The sequence below is a fragment of the Alosa pseudoharengus genome, unplaced genomic scaffold (genome assembly GCF_046254945.1).
Source record: "Alosa pseudoharengus isolate Yale_2024_CS ecotype anadromous, Long Island Sound unplaced genomic scaffold, YU_APseudo_1.1 YU_APseudo_1.1_scf_2, whole genome shotgun sequence".
Classification (NCBI taxonomy): domain Eukaryota; kingdom Metazoa; phylum Chordata; class Actinopteri; order Clupeiformes; family Clupeidae; genus Alosa; species Alosa pseudoharengus.
In genome coordinates, this window is record NW_027468663.1 from 28,623,808 (window position 1) to 28,638,810 (window position 15,003).

Here is a 15,003-nt window from a genome sequence, read left to right on the forward strand (position 1 = left end):
GACCTGAGCTCATGCAAGTCAGAAACGGGAAGATTCTATTGGGGAAAGGTTCCAGTGGGGGCTGGCATGGAAGCAAAGAGGGGGAGTGAGGGTGTGTTTGTGTGTGTTTTAATGTACAGAAGCACACATACAGCCCATCTGATCAATAAGTACCTTATGTGTCTGGACTCAATTTTATACACTGACCATTTTCTCACCCATTCATTTCTAATGGCCGGTCATTTTTGATCGGGAATACACTTGGGTTTTGGTTCTAAAGTTAATTAAAACACTCAAATTGTTATAAATATGATCCAAATTTGTTTTGTGTTTTCAGATACCCTGTGTTAACAAAGTCATGGAGCCTCATGTTAGTCATAACAAAGTCAAATAATTGACAATCGGTCACATTTTACCGCGAACACCACAGGAGGGTTAAAAATAGTCTGGAGTCATTGTTACTAATGTGGCATAAACATGCTACACAAGCTATACACTGATGCCAAACAAAGCAAAAAATAAATAATTTCATGTTGGAGATAATCATCATGGAAACAATTTAGCATCTCCAGCCTCAGTGGGTTTACCATCAGCAGTGCTGTGAGATATGAGCAGCTCTGATGTTAGGAGCACACGAGTGTATTATGGGCCTCAGTACTCTTTATGTCCCACTGTGCCCCTTTCATTTACTCCCACAACTCATTTCGGCACCCAGCAGGTGCTGTAGTGATGGTTGCTGCCCCAAGATTACAGGCCCTGAAGCTCCCTCCAGACAGGGACTGGGCTAAGAAACCACATCTCGGCCTGAGTCTGCCTCGTAGCGGTTTTGCACCTAGCAACAGTATCGAGTTTTGGTCTAAACTAAAACTAGTGAGCAAACTACCTAGAAGGCGTGCAAAAACCACGAACAGCCATATCTGCAAAGTAATTGTATTAATTACACCTGATCAAATGAATGAGGTGAGCACATGAATGTGTATGATCTGATAAAACAGCAGTAAGGAGTAGGCATGTGAAAAAAAATCAGCAGCCCAGCTGGCACTGATTAAAGCTTGGTAGCATGCTAACCTATTTTTGGAAGTGTCTTGCTTTAAAGCTTTCTGACAGTTTAATGCATATTCTGGATGACTAGTGGGAAGTATTGGGAAAGCTGTGTTTATCATGTCCTTTGCATGGCCAAATACCATCAATATGAAAGCTGTGCCACAACTGGCAGTCAATTGCTCGAATAGTGTCAAGTAGTTGCTTGACACCCCTTTTGCCTCTCCACCCCCTCAGGTTGGAATAAGAGAGCGGACTACGAGCCAGGCACGGGGAGCAAGCAGCTGTTTCCCAAGATGCACCTGGAGACCTGCGACGGGCCACTTTCGTCGGTGAGGGCCATGGTTGAACTGCAGACCAGTCACATTGGGAAGGGCTGCGATCGCGAGACCTACTCGGAGAAGTCCCTGCAGAGGCTCTGTGGTGAGTGCCAGGGCTGACAAAAGGAACATGACTGCAGGTGTGGGCCCTCCAAATTGCCTCATTACGCAAAAATAAGACATCTTTTAAGAAACATCAACAATAGGAGACGGCTATGCTTTGTTTGACTGGATTTTTACGAGACAGTGGGCGAGCAGTGAAAGAAATTACCCAATTTAGTGAGTGTTTGTATTTCAAATGAGACTGTGTCTTGTGAGCTGTCATTTTGTATGTGTACTAATGTGAATGCACTGAGCGTTAAGCGATCGGTCAACTAGAACACCATAATGGATCATGCAGTGATTTTCAGGAGTAAGCTGTTGTTGTGTGTTTACTGCAGATTTTACAAATGATTAGTGTTATTTTTACCCATGGCACCAGTTTTGACATGATGGTGTGACTAGTCTGAAGTTGTCATTGTTGCATGTCTCATCTTCAAAGAATGATTGGTCCCTGTGTGGTTGGGTGGAACTGTCCTTAGTCTCTTCTCTGCCTTTATGTAATGATGAAGAAACAGAGTGTCATACATTATTCAAATGAAGTAATTAAGCCGTCTTTATATAACTCCTCGACACTGATGTTATCAAGACAAAAGAGGTTTGGACTGCATTTAGCCAGAAAAAATGAAATATATAAAATAAAAAAGTTATTTGCAGCTATGAAGCAATCCATGACCTCTGCAGTTTAAGCCATTGCAGTGATAGGGTGCTTGAAATTGAGATACGATTAAGTCAGTACGTTTTCTTTTTTATATCTGGATTATAAATCATTGTTATGTGAAGTAAATGAACCCAGAATGAACTGAATGTTGAGTGATAGGTCCGCTCGCCCGCCCGCCCGCCTGCCGTTAAATCTGTTGATTTTCTCGCCTCCCTCATTGTCCCCCCCCCCCCCCCCCTTCCCCACCACGTTTATATTCTCCCCCTGGCGGGTAACTGAGATGTCAGAGACAGTTGCCTCTAAATATGCAATATGCAGCAATAACAGTTTATTGGTCTTGCACAGGCCGAGTCCTTAAGTGCTTGAGTTATGGGCCGCTAAGCCTTCTCCATACTCTCATCTATATGCAAAAGGTCTCTTTGCACCTTCCTTAGTATGCAGGCTTGGTAAGCCAGAGGTTTTGCCAAGCCCCATAATAGTTATCTAATATGCGATAAAACAAATTATAATTGTTTTTTTTGTTTTTAGTTAAGCAACATCAATTTGTGGCAGTACACAAGTACACAAAAACTCATGGAGAGCATAGAGCTTTGCCAAAAAGGGCTTCCACCTCTCATTTCAGAACTATTTACAGGATAATTGAATTAGGTCAGAAGCTTCCTGCAATGAATATTCACAAACCGGAGCAAACGCTGTAAATCCCTTTGGCAGTGTTGAACACCGAGCAAAAAAAGAGTGAAAAGAGGATTTTTTTATTCTTTTTTTTTACCTGTGCATTTTCATCTGTCTTTGGCTCTTACAGCATGCAGCAGCTGATCGATGTGAAAAGAAGATGTGGGTCATTGCAAAGGCCAGATGCGCTGCTGCGAAAAATTGCTTAAAGCTGGGTTTATTGGATGGAATCTCATTGACCTGTTGTTTCAGCAGTTCAAGAAAATAGCCCCCCTCTCATGGCGAGAAAGGAGCTCAGATGCTTAGTTGACGTCTCGGTATATATTTATTGGCCAATATCGATCGAAAGTGAGTAAATATTGCATACGGTAAAAGCTGTAGGGCTATCAGTCTTTCGTTGGCGGGGGTGTGAGCGATGCCGGCGAGGCGTCTGTGAAGGCCCATCTCTCACCGTGTCCCTCTGCTGCTGTCACATAACGGCATGTCTCGACCCGGCCAATTCAATATCACCTCAGCCTTCTGGAAGATAGAGTGAACATAGACACGTGGCCGCATCAGATGGAAGGGACGGAGAGACAGAGAGAGAGAGAGAGAGAGAGAGAGAGAGAGAGATAGAGAGAAAGAGAGAGAGAGAGAGGGTGGAAAGAGTGTCTGCAGAAACATAGATGCATGGAGGTGGGAGAAATAGACAGACATAGAGAAATGTAAGAGCTGCTCTTTCCCTGTCCTGACATACAGATGAAAGAAGAGAGAGAACTCCGAAAACGAAGGAATAGGAAGTGGACAGAGAGAGAAAGTGAATGTAAGAGGGCGAGAGGAAGAGAGTGTGAGAACTTTTTCCCCACCACCTTCCAAAAATAAGGATCAAAAGAGAAGGGTGTGGGCCACAGACAGAGTGGACTGTGGCGAGTAAGAAAGTGACAGAGTCACCAGGCTGCTGTGATCTGTGTGAGATGAATATGTCAGGCCTCTCCCAGTATGTAGGCCGTCTCCAATAGAGCCTCTGTAGCCTTGCAGAAAGTAATCACATGTAATGCAGGCGGTGGCTGCATCCAGTGGGAAGGCTCTGGTATTAACATTTCAGCTCTGCTGGAAGGCTAGCACCCTACGTGACTTCACTGTAGAATAAATCACTTGGATGGACTAGCGGCCTAAAACCAGACTCATATGCACCTGATTTATTTTTTATATTATTTATAAAAAAATATATACATTTTTATTTCCTCTAAATGGGATGTTGTTATGTATGCTTGGTTGATGCAATCCATCATAATTAGGATGTTATTTTCTGAATATGTTGAAGGTTTATATTAATTAAAACATCAGAGGGGTTTGTGAAGCCTAAAGCACTTGAATGGGTCCTCGTAATGGTTTTTATTTATGTATGTATTTATTTATTTATTTATTTATTTATTTATTTTTGTCAAGGCGCAGCTTCAGGCAGCACTGATCTACTGCCGGCCCCTAGTGCGTCCACCAATTGGACGGCCTCCCTGCTGACGGACAGTGGGCGAGACAGTGACCTCATCTTCCGCTTTGACGGGCGGCAGGCAGCCAACGTGCCGGACCGGCTGGTGCCCCACAACCTGACTGACCAGTTCACCATCGCCACGTGGATGAAGCATGGGCCGAGCCCGGGCCTGCGCGCCGAGAAAGAGACGCTGCTGTGCAACTCCGACAAGACAGGTGAGGAGAAGCGTCCGGCGTGGGGCATTGTCCAAGGTGGGAGTGGAAAAGATTGGATGATAGTCTGGGATACATCCATCCAGCGTTTAGTAGCTTTGTCCTGTGGGGTTTTGAGCAAAGCATATGTTAAACGACGTGATAGAGGGTGAAGTTGATAAGCGGTGTGTCACAAATAACATCATGTGTCTGATCTTTGACAAGACAGTCATGAGCCAGAGCTGCTTGATATATACACTGTAGGAATGGCAGTATACTGTACTTTTGAAATACTACAGGTATGGTCTTGCGAGGCGATAAAGGTGTATTTTAAGAAAAATCACATTGCATGACTGGAACTAACTGTTGCATATCAATGTACTACCTTGAAACCTCAATCAGGCCCAGGCTATTAATAAAGGTTTTACAGTACTTTAGGATCCATAAAAATTGTCGTCAGCAAAGTACTGAAATCTTAGAGGAAGATAAATACTCAATGGAGCCATGGAGATACTGCACATATTTCATTTTGTCCATTAGTGAATAGCTGAGAGGCCTCCCATGGGTGCCTAATCAAATTACCCTGCAGGGTTGAGTGAGGAGAGTGGCGCCGCTGGCTTCTGCTCCTCCGGTCCCCGCTGAGGGTCTGCGACGATGGAGGGGTTCGGCTGATTGGCCAGAGCCCCTGTGGTTTTTGGCCGTGGCCTCAAAAGGGCCTTTTGAGGGGGTGGGCTGAGAGAGTGGACGCCACGCCAGGCTGGCGAGTGGACAGGCAAGCAGGCTGGCCGGCATGCTGGGGATGCTGCCACGGGTGCTGATGTTGCTGAGTGCATTGATCGGTGCCATCACGCTGAGCAAGGGAGAGAGTTAATCAATTTATACAATGAAGAAAAAGGGGGGGGGGGGTGTGAGGAGGAAGGTGGGTGGGTGTGTGTGTGTGTGTGGAAAGATTGAGCCGACGAGAACAGACAGCTCAGCTGAGATGTGGTTGTGTCCTGACAACTCAGGTGGGGAGACCGGCCCCACACACACACACACACACACACAACCCCCGGACCCACATGATAGAATCTTGTACACTTTGGGCTCAGGTGTTGCCCACACTGCTGCCCACACGCTTAAGCCCACACACACACACACACACATGCACACACACACACACTTTCACTCGCACCCACTCACTCTCTTTGCAAAAGCATTCACGTTGCATAGTCTTTTATCAATCACCTGCTACGCAGCTCTCTCTCTCTCTGTCTCTCTCTTTTTCTCTCTCGCTATCTCTCTCTCTCTCTCTGTCTCTCTCTTTTTCTCTCTCGCTATCTCTCTCTCTCTGTCTCTTTCTCTCTTTTTCTCTCTCTGTCTCTTTCTCTCTTTTTCTCTCTCGCTATCTATCTCTCTCTCTCTCTCTCTCTTTTACGGCGCAGCCACACCAGCTTAAAGCCACTAAGGGGCACTTTATGGAGGAGCGCAGAGCAAAGCAAAGCCCAAGCTGCCCCTGAGCGCCTGAGAATCCACATGTAATTCAAAGTGGCAGACGTCAATACCACTCAGCCGAGGTGAGGCCACTAACAAGCCCAGCAGCCCATAATGACAGCGTTGATGCCGCCACGATACGTGGTGCTGGCGACGTCGAAGAAGACTTCAAGGCACACTGGTACTCACGAGTAACGATGAACAGTCTTGTCATGAAATGGAACAACCTCGAAGTATCTGTTCTGACTTTTACTAAAGACTGCAGGGACCACATTACACATGCACAGGCTATCCAAATCAGAATCCAATCAGAATACAAAGAACTTAAACTCATCACAAGTCTCGTTAACGCTCAGTCTAACCGTTTGGATCCCCACCCCCTCTCTTTAAAGCTCCTTGCATGATATTGATTTATTGTGCGGTTTTGCAGACCGCAGATGCTGCCTGTTTGATTGGCGGCATGGGCTTTTAATTGCTTTTTGAGACGCTCCCTGATGTAATGACGCTTGGTTTGTGAATTGCTCAGTCAAGGCCAGGTTTTGACTCTGACTGGAAGCGAGTGCCAAGCGTGTCACCTTGAGGATATCCTGGACCCTGCTGTGTTGTTTATGCAAAGAAAAATGGGAAATGGAGGAGTCAGGCAGATGTTGGTGCACACTAGTTGGGTCTGATCATCTCTGTCTGTCATTGTAATGACTGCTGGAGGGAAAGAACTCGCACGGGCCGCCAGTAACGGGGTCTAATAAACAGGAGGTGTCCATAAATCCCTCAGTTTGGTGTTCTGTCATCTGCTGTTTTGTCAAAGTCAACACCATCTTGTTGGGAACACAACCATTTGTTCACAGAGAATGAACACAGGGTTAGCTGCTGAACACAACCCAGACAGACACTAGCTCTGGCTGAGCTGAGGAAGGGGGGTGGAGTTGATGGTGAGGCTAGTTGTTTATTCTGCATAGATATCAAGCAAACACAGTGACATTTACTGAGCCTACAATATTTCATGTTGGATGTATGTGCCAGACCTACATTTGTATTTACATTTATGCTTTAAATGTTAGAAATTGCTAATTGCTTTGCTAACTATGTCTCTTGTGGTTTGTGTGTTTGTGTCTTTATCTTTCTATGTGTGTTCTTTGCTCTCTCTCTCTCTCTCTCTCTCTCTCTCTCTCTCTCTCTCTCTCTGTGTGTTTGTGTGTGTGTGTGCGTGTGTGTGTGTGTGTGTGTGTGTGTGTGTGTGTGTGTGTGTGTGTGTGTGTGTGTGTGTTTCTGCATGCATTCTATCAGAGATGAACCGGCACCACTACTCTCTGTATGTGCACAACTGCCGGCTGGTCTTTCTGCTGAGGAGGGACTTCACCCAAATAGACACCTTCAGACCTGCAGAGTTCCACTGGAAGCTGGAGCAGGTAAGAAATACAGATCACACACATACACACACATAAAAACACACACACACAAACAAACTCACCAGCTGAACTTCACACACAGCAGCTGGGTCCCCCCTCCCTCTATCTCTCTCACTCTCTCTCTCACTCACACACACACACACACACACACACACACACACACACACACACACACACACACACACACACACACACACACACACCTGCTGACCCTCATGTGGACCTCTGGTGTACTTACATTACTGAATTGTTGCACCATTGTTACAACCATGATAGCAGCACTGGGGTGCGTTTCCCAAAACCATAGTTGCTAACCTGTTGCCACTTGGTTGGTTGGCAATGGGAAATTGCATTGCAACCAACAAAGTTGCTTACTTAGTTAGCAACTATGGTTTTGGGAAACACGCCCCTGGTGAGTATTTCAAAATGCCAGTGTTTCTGTTGTGGGTGTGGCCAGTGGGTGGGAAGGAGGAGGTCATCCTGCCTATATATTCTGTGTCATATACAGCGAGCTTGTTCATGGCCTCATCATGGTCAGCTGGTTCAGACTGAACCACAGAGTCTTCAGGCATTGACCAGGCTTGTTCCATAGATCAGTAGTTCTTAACTGGTGGGTCGGGACTTTTGGTGTTTTTTTTTTGTGTTTTTTTTTTAATCACCCATTTCAAATGTTACCTTACCAGATCTAATATTGGACCTTTATTTTTATAGACTTTATTTGTATGTCAGTCTTTGCCATGGACATAGACAAGGTTTATGTGACAGGTAGAAAGTAGGTTACGACCCTGAATATTTGAAGTAGGATATGGATTAATTTAAAATTTGAGACGAAATGGGACAGAAACCCCAGTGTGCGATGTTCACAATTGCTGGCACATGAGAGAAAATGCCACATAACAAAGCACCCCTGTCAAAGACAAACCTGTCGAGCACTTTGAAAGGTGACATCAGGAGTTAAAGACTTCACAAATGTAATGCCAAACATCAGCATGTTCCAAACAAGTAGGCCTACATGCACTTCGCATGTCTTACCATGTAACTTACCATATCTGTTGGCTTGATCGCTAAAAAAATATATGGGGCGCGACTTCATGGGAAATTGTGGGTCCTAAGGCCAGACTAGTTAAGAACCACTGCCTTAGATGTTGTGATACGCTGATGCAGCATGGTCTGTGGTTATATTTGTGATTCCACCATGCATAATTAATTGTGTTGAGAAACTCTCACACAGGGATCACACTATGAATATGGAGTGGTAATGGCAATGTGCTCTCGGACCAAAATAAGTCTTAGTTAGTTTAGTCAAAGGTCTATCTGGTTGCTAAGTGACTTGATGCACTAACTGCTGCTAAAGCAAGAGACATCCTGCTTCGTACAGATTTTTGCTGCTTTGATTGCCTAAATGCCAAAACACTTGAAATGTTACTTGAAATGACGCAATAAACCGACATTGATAGTATTAGTATCATGCTGGAGGTTTCTCATCAAGTATAATTCCAAATCAACGCATTGCTTAGTGACAAGTATGTCAGTAAATAGTAGAAACTGTACCGCTTTAACTACTCATACAGCTGGTCAGAGTGGCTCCAGCCTCATGTCTGTACTGAGAATCACAGACAAAAAAGCAGTCGATGCCTCTACACTACTCCAGCACTGCTAAGATGTGGCTTTATAGCCAACAAGTTATGTGAGCGAGGTAAGTAGAGAGCACTTTTAATGTTCCCTGTGAATCAATTTATATGCTTGTCTCCAAAATGTGCTATGCACACAAAATACTAAACTTGCTTACTTGCTTAGTTATGCCACTCTGTTTTGAAACCTGTGTGATGTATGAGGTGTTCACGTGTATTTAGGGATGTAATGAAGACATCTATGTATTTTATAGAGCTCTCTCATGAGTGTTTTACGTCTTCATTTGCTGCAACTCTTCCTAAGTCCTCCCCTGCCTTGTTGGGAGAGGCAGTCAGGCGAGTGATCAAGAGATCCCCGCGCCAGCCACACAAGTGGCAACGACATTTAACACAAGTGCCTGCTAGAGCTCAGTGTTCACAGCTCACAAGGCAGCTTTAGTCTGTTTGCTATATTATTATCCATCCGTTTATTAGCTTGTTTTTCTTGGTCTCTGAGCGGCCTGATTATAAGAGTGTGATCTGTATGTTGATGTGGTTGGGGTTTCCGATGGTGACGTGATGATCAGTTGATTTATAGATACTGTAAATCACGACACAAAGCAATAGTCATCGCAGCAATCGATAATCATAATCATACCTCCTACCTTCTGATACACAGACGGGAGGCAGGAATCAAGGAATGATCTGTGGGAAATGTTTGTGGACATACTGTATGTGGTGCCTCTTCTCTCTCTCTCTCTCTCTCTCTCTCTCTCTCTCTCTCTCTCTCTCTCTCTCTCTCTCTGGTGCCGTGCTGAGTGTGAGAGAGGGCCTATGGTGCGGCCCTAGTAATCAGCAGAGAGGACTCTCCACTGTAGTGACCTCTTCTCTCTTTCTGCGGGACTGAAAATAGTGTTTCCTCCAGCCTACACTCTCAGCCCACTCCTGAGGCACAGAGACACATACACACACACACACACACACACACACACACACACACACACACACACACACACACACACAGAGAGAGATAGACACACACACACACACACACACACACACACACACACACACACACATACACACACAGAGAGAGATAGACACACACACACACACACACACACACACACACACACACACACACACACTGTAATTCATTAGCATAATCATCCACACACAGTCCTCCACACGCATACACACACAGACCTTTCACAAAAATAATAGTACAGGTACACAAACATAGAAGCACAAATAGCTCACTGTTAAACACACCCACCCAAATTATAGCCAATATTGAAAATATGTACCAAAAATTGTCCATCATAATAATACATGGTACATGCATTTTCACCCACAGATATAACAAACACATGCACACACAGAGACACACACACAGACCCCACACAGACCCCACACACACACACACAGAATCGGGGAGATTGGCCGGGTGCTGATAAAAAGGCTCAGTAGAATAGTCCTGCTGCTGAATAGACTCTTATCAGCACGGGAGAAAAAGCTGGAATTCACCAGCAAGGCCTGCACCAAATAGAACCATTGATTAATCCTTCGCTGTTTAAGACTCCTAAAGTAAAGGAAAAAACCAATAAAAAAACCTCTCTCTCTCTCACTCTCTCTGTCTCATGCTCTCTCTCACTCTCTCTCTCTCTCTCCGTCCCCATTTCCCGACTAAATCACTGGTTCTGAACATTGTACCAATCAATATCTCTAATCCATTAAGCAGAGCACTTATCTACTCAAATGGACAAATTACCAGGGTGGTCAGTTCAGGCCAGTGCCGTTCCATGGATGGGGAACCCTTGTCCTGGCCCACTCATGCAGAAAGGTAACATTTATGGGCCGAGAGATGGAATTGTTTCAGTGATTTTTATGGTTTCTTTGGTATTAGTGTGGGGATACAATGTCCATGGAGACAAACTGATGCTATTGGTCTTTGCTGTCTGGATGAGACAGAGGATGTAACTGGATCCATGCTCAGAAGAGAAGAAGCAGTACAGTCTTATAATGATCTATGTGTGTGTGTGTGTGTGTGTGTGTGTGTGTGTGTGTGTGTGTGTGTGTGTGTGTGTGTGTGTGTGAGAGAGAGAGAGAGAGTTTGTTTGTGGAGATTCGACAGTGATAGCTTTTCATCTGCTTCCGCTGATTGTGTACATCAGAGTATTTCTATGTGTGTGTATATGTGTTTCTCTCTCTCTTTCTCTCTCTCTCTCACTCTCTCTCTCTCTCTGTGTATGTGGTTCCATTCCATCCATGATTACTTTGCCTCAGAGTTGTGGTTGGCTGTGCACACATATTTCAAATGCTGACAGAAACAAGGAAGAGAGAGAAAATGTTTGTGCAAGAAAAAGAGAGAGAGAGAATAAGATAGAGGTAGGGAAAGAAAAAATCTAGAAAAGCGAGTGAGTGAGAAAGAGTGAGAGAGAGAAAGAGGGAGAGAATGAGCTAGTGATTGGTAAAACAAGACTAATAGTGAAATAGTGAGTGAGATGGACAGAGAAAGTGTCAGTCCTTGGAGATTATTAAAACAAACAAGCAACCCAAGCATCACATGGCCTTGAGTGGACTCCAGCCCGCGTGAGCCTGTGGGCTGTGTAGTTAGTGTGCCACGGGTCAGAGAAGCATTTGCTTTTAAATCCCACGCGTCCACCCCTCACAGGGCGCTGATGGACAGGCAGGTAACAAGTCCGCTTGCCACGTTAAACAAGCAGTGCACTTAGGCCAATGGGCCGACAGAACCGCCTGCTAAAAGAACAGAGAACCGAGAACAGCGAGGAGAAGGAGAAGCCTGCCTCAGCACAAAGCAAGGAGCCTTTTTTATATGTTCCACTGTCAACATCAAGATAACACAGAACATCTTAAAGAGCAGTGCGTTTTCTCTGTTTATTTTTAGTTTTTTGTACTTTGAAGTCGTTTTTCTTCAAGCACTGCTTGATTTCCCTCTGTCATTTGTTGTTTATTTTCTTATATGACGGCAGGTTAACACAGATGTACTTCCCCGTCCTTCCCTGTCTCTCTTTCTTCTTCTCTCTGTGTGTTTATGTATTTGTACCTGGAGTGGAACACGGGAGTGGAGTGGAGTGGAGTGGAGCGGAGGAGACAGTTTTGTACAGGGCTCTCCGTGCTGTGGTGGTGCAGACAGCAGCGTTTGCTTCTTGTGTCTCCTCTTTGTTCTCTCGCCTTCCGCACGCCGAGACTAGGCAGCATGGAGTCTGCTTGATCTGCACTGCACTGTACTTCCTTTTGTGTTTGTGTGTGTGTGTGTGTGTGTGTGTGTATGAGAGAGAGAGAGAGAGTGTGTGTGTGTGTGTGAGAGAGAGAGAAAGAGCGAGAGAAAGAGAGATAAGACAGAAAACAATGGAGATGTACTGATATAAAGTGAGAGGGAGAGAGAAACAGCGATGGAAAGAAGCTGATAGAGAGACTGAAGGAAAGAGAACGATGTAGATGGAGAAGAGGGAGTAATAGAGAGAGTGAGGGAAGGAGAGGGTGCAAGAAAGCACTAGAGGGAGAGGGAGATTTATGGGGTGTTTCTGCTTTGTGCTGTTTGGTGGTTGGGTGTTTCACAGGCAGTGATTGATGGCAGGCCTTCAGATTAGAGAGTTAGAGAGAGGGGGGGGGGCTGCTTTAATTCCTTCATTTATGAGTCATTAATGCCAAGGCGGAGACAGAGGGAAATTGCAGTACAGTGGTGCATAGCCACTTAAAGCCATCCATTACTTCGGATTCGTCCACATTTAGCGGTGGAGCATGCTAGCCGATCTGATGAGTGACCACAGGCACCAACCTAGACATGTAAAACATCTCTAACGCATGTCTGTCTGTCAATCACATGCACACTTCTCAAATACACACTCCTCAGTACAAGCGAGTACATAGACACTCGCACAGACACACATCCTCACACACACACACACACACACACACACACACATACAGTACACACACACACACACACACACACACACACACACACACACACACACACACACACACACACACACACACACACACACACAGTACACACTCACACACACACACACACACACACACACACAGTATCTCTAGGCGTGGAGCTGCTCTCCAGTCACTGGTGGAGAGAGGCGGGGGCCTGTGATTGGCGTCTGCCCCGGTGGGAGCAGGCTGCTTCGGGCGAGTCAGCTCATGGCTGGCCATTAAGTGGCTGACATTGATTGGTTCAAACGCCATTGTTTTGATACAGCAGCGTGAGGTTCAGAGGTGTGCATGTGACAGTGTGTGTGTGTGTGTGTGTGTGTGTGTGTGCACGTGTGTGTGTTGAGTGGGTGTGTGTGTGTGTGTGTGTGTGTGTGTGCACGTGTGTGTGTTGAGTGGGTGTGTGTGTGTGTGTGTGTGTGTGTGTGCACGTGTGTGTGTTGAGTGGGTGTTTTCTGGTCCCCCGCCCCACTCCACCTTCCCTGGGCCCATCAGCACTCTGAAAGGACACTCGATGGCTTCCGCTGCAACTCCATTTAGCCCTATTGATTTTGCAATCTTCCCCACTACTGCCTCTTTGGGGGGTGGAGGGAGGGAGATGGAGGGAGAGAAAGAAGTGGAGGGTGAGAGGGAGAAGAAGAAGAAATGGAAGGAGTGAAAGGGAGAGAGGGAGACTGACTGAGTAAAATGGAAAGAAAAAGAGAGAGGGGGACTGATAGAATGTGGGAAAGGAGAGAGAGAGAGAGGGGGAATGAGAGATGGAAAGAGAGAGTTGTGGCGTATTTCCTGCATCGATACGTCTTAGCAGATCGAGGGTACGCTCGCACTATTGCAGCCCTGTTAATGGACTTAGCGATGGATCACTCCCATCTAAGTGACTATTATTCAATTCACACCCACTAAACAGAAAGGCTATCAGCAACCTTGACAACCCTGAGCACATATTGAAAGACACACACACACACACACACACACACACACACACACACACACACACACACACACACACACACACACACACACACACACACACACACACACAGATACAAACAGATACACATAGAAACTCACATAGAAGCAAAAACACAGACACACACACAAGCAAACAAATACAGATAGAGAAGAGAACAACACACACACACACACACACAGAACAATCTCACACACAAGTGTAGATACACATAAGTAATTGACACGAACAGACACAAAAGCGCACACACACAAAAGCACACACATGCTCACACACTCATTCCTCCCTGTCCTTACACCTGGCCATGGGATCAGACCCATTCATTTACACTACTGCCACGCCCTTCAGTAAAATCCCTCAGGCCTCTCGCTCAGAGCTGCCCAATCTCTGAGGTCACATCCTGCAGCAGATCCCCATCTTTACCTGGACCTTCTCATTGCCATCCCATCCGGGAGGGGCAGCCATTGATCTGGCTGCCACACAAATGAGGCATCATGCATGCACAGTGCAGGCTTCTCACAGGAAGAAAATCCATCCTGGACGAGGCGCACAATGATGATTCATTAATCACAGCATGCCTTGGCAAATGGTGTGGGGGAATCAATAGCCAAAGATTTGTTTGCATTGATGCTGTCGTTGATAGATTTTTTTGTTTTTACACTTTCATACTCTCTCTCTCTCTCTCTCTCCATCTTACTGTCTCTGTCTTACACACTTTCATACTCTCTCTCTCTCTCTCTCTCTCTCTCTGTCTTACACACTTTCTTATTTAATCTCATTCTCTCTCTTTATCTTTCTTTGTTTCTCTTGCAAGCATGAGAGCTGCCTCTCTCCATATGACCCTACACCAACACACAAACACACACACACACTTGCGAGCAGAGAGGAGCACACCCACACACACACACACACACACACACACACACACACACACACACACACACACAAACGCGTGCGCACACACTCTCACACACGTACACACGCACGTGCGCGAGCGCGAGCGCGAGGGCTTGGGTCACAACGGGCCAGCAAATCACATTCCCCAAGCGCCACACCGTCCTCTCCTCTCCTCTTGCCATTTATCACCATCCTCCTCTCCATCATCGACCCGCGCCGCTGCGAACGACAAAAAGACTCGCAG

General features: G+C 45.7%; 1 protein-coding gene across 1 annotated transcript in view; it reads left to right on the plus strand.

The window, feature by feature from the left end:
* clstn2a (calsyntenin 2a) overlaps nt 1-15,003 on the plus strand; it is a 132,201-nt gene that overhangs the window by 74,506 nt on the left and 42,692 nt on the right. Inside the window, exons 5-7 of the mRNA XM_076293209.1 lie at nt 1,258-1,443; nt 4,201-4,458; nt 7,192-7,313. Coding sequence (XP_076149324.1) covers nt 1,258-1,443; nt 4,201-4,458; nt 7,192-7,313 — 566 coding nt within the window. The remainder of the gene's footprint in view (nt 1-1,257; nt 1,444-4,200; nt 4,459-7,191; nt 7,314-15,003) is intronic.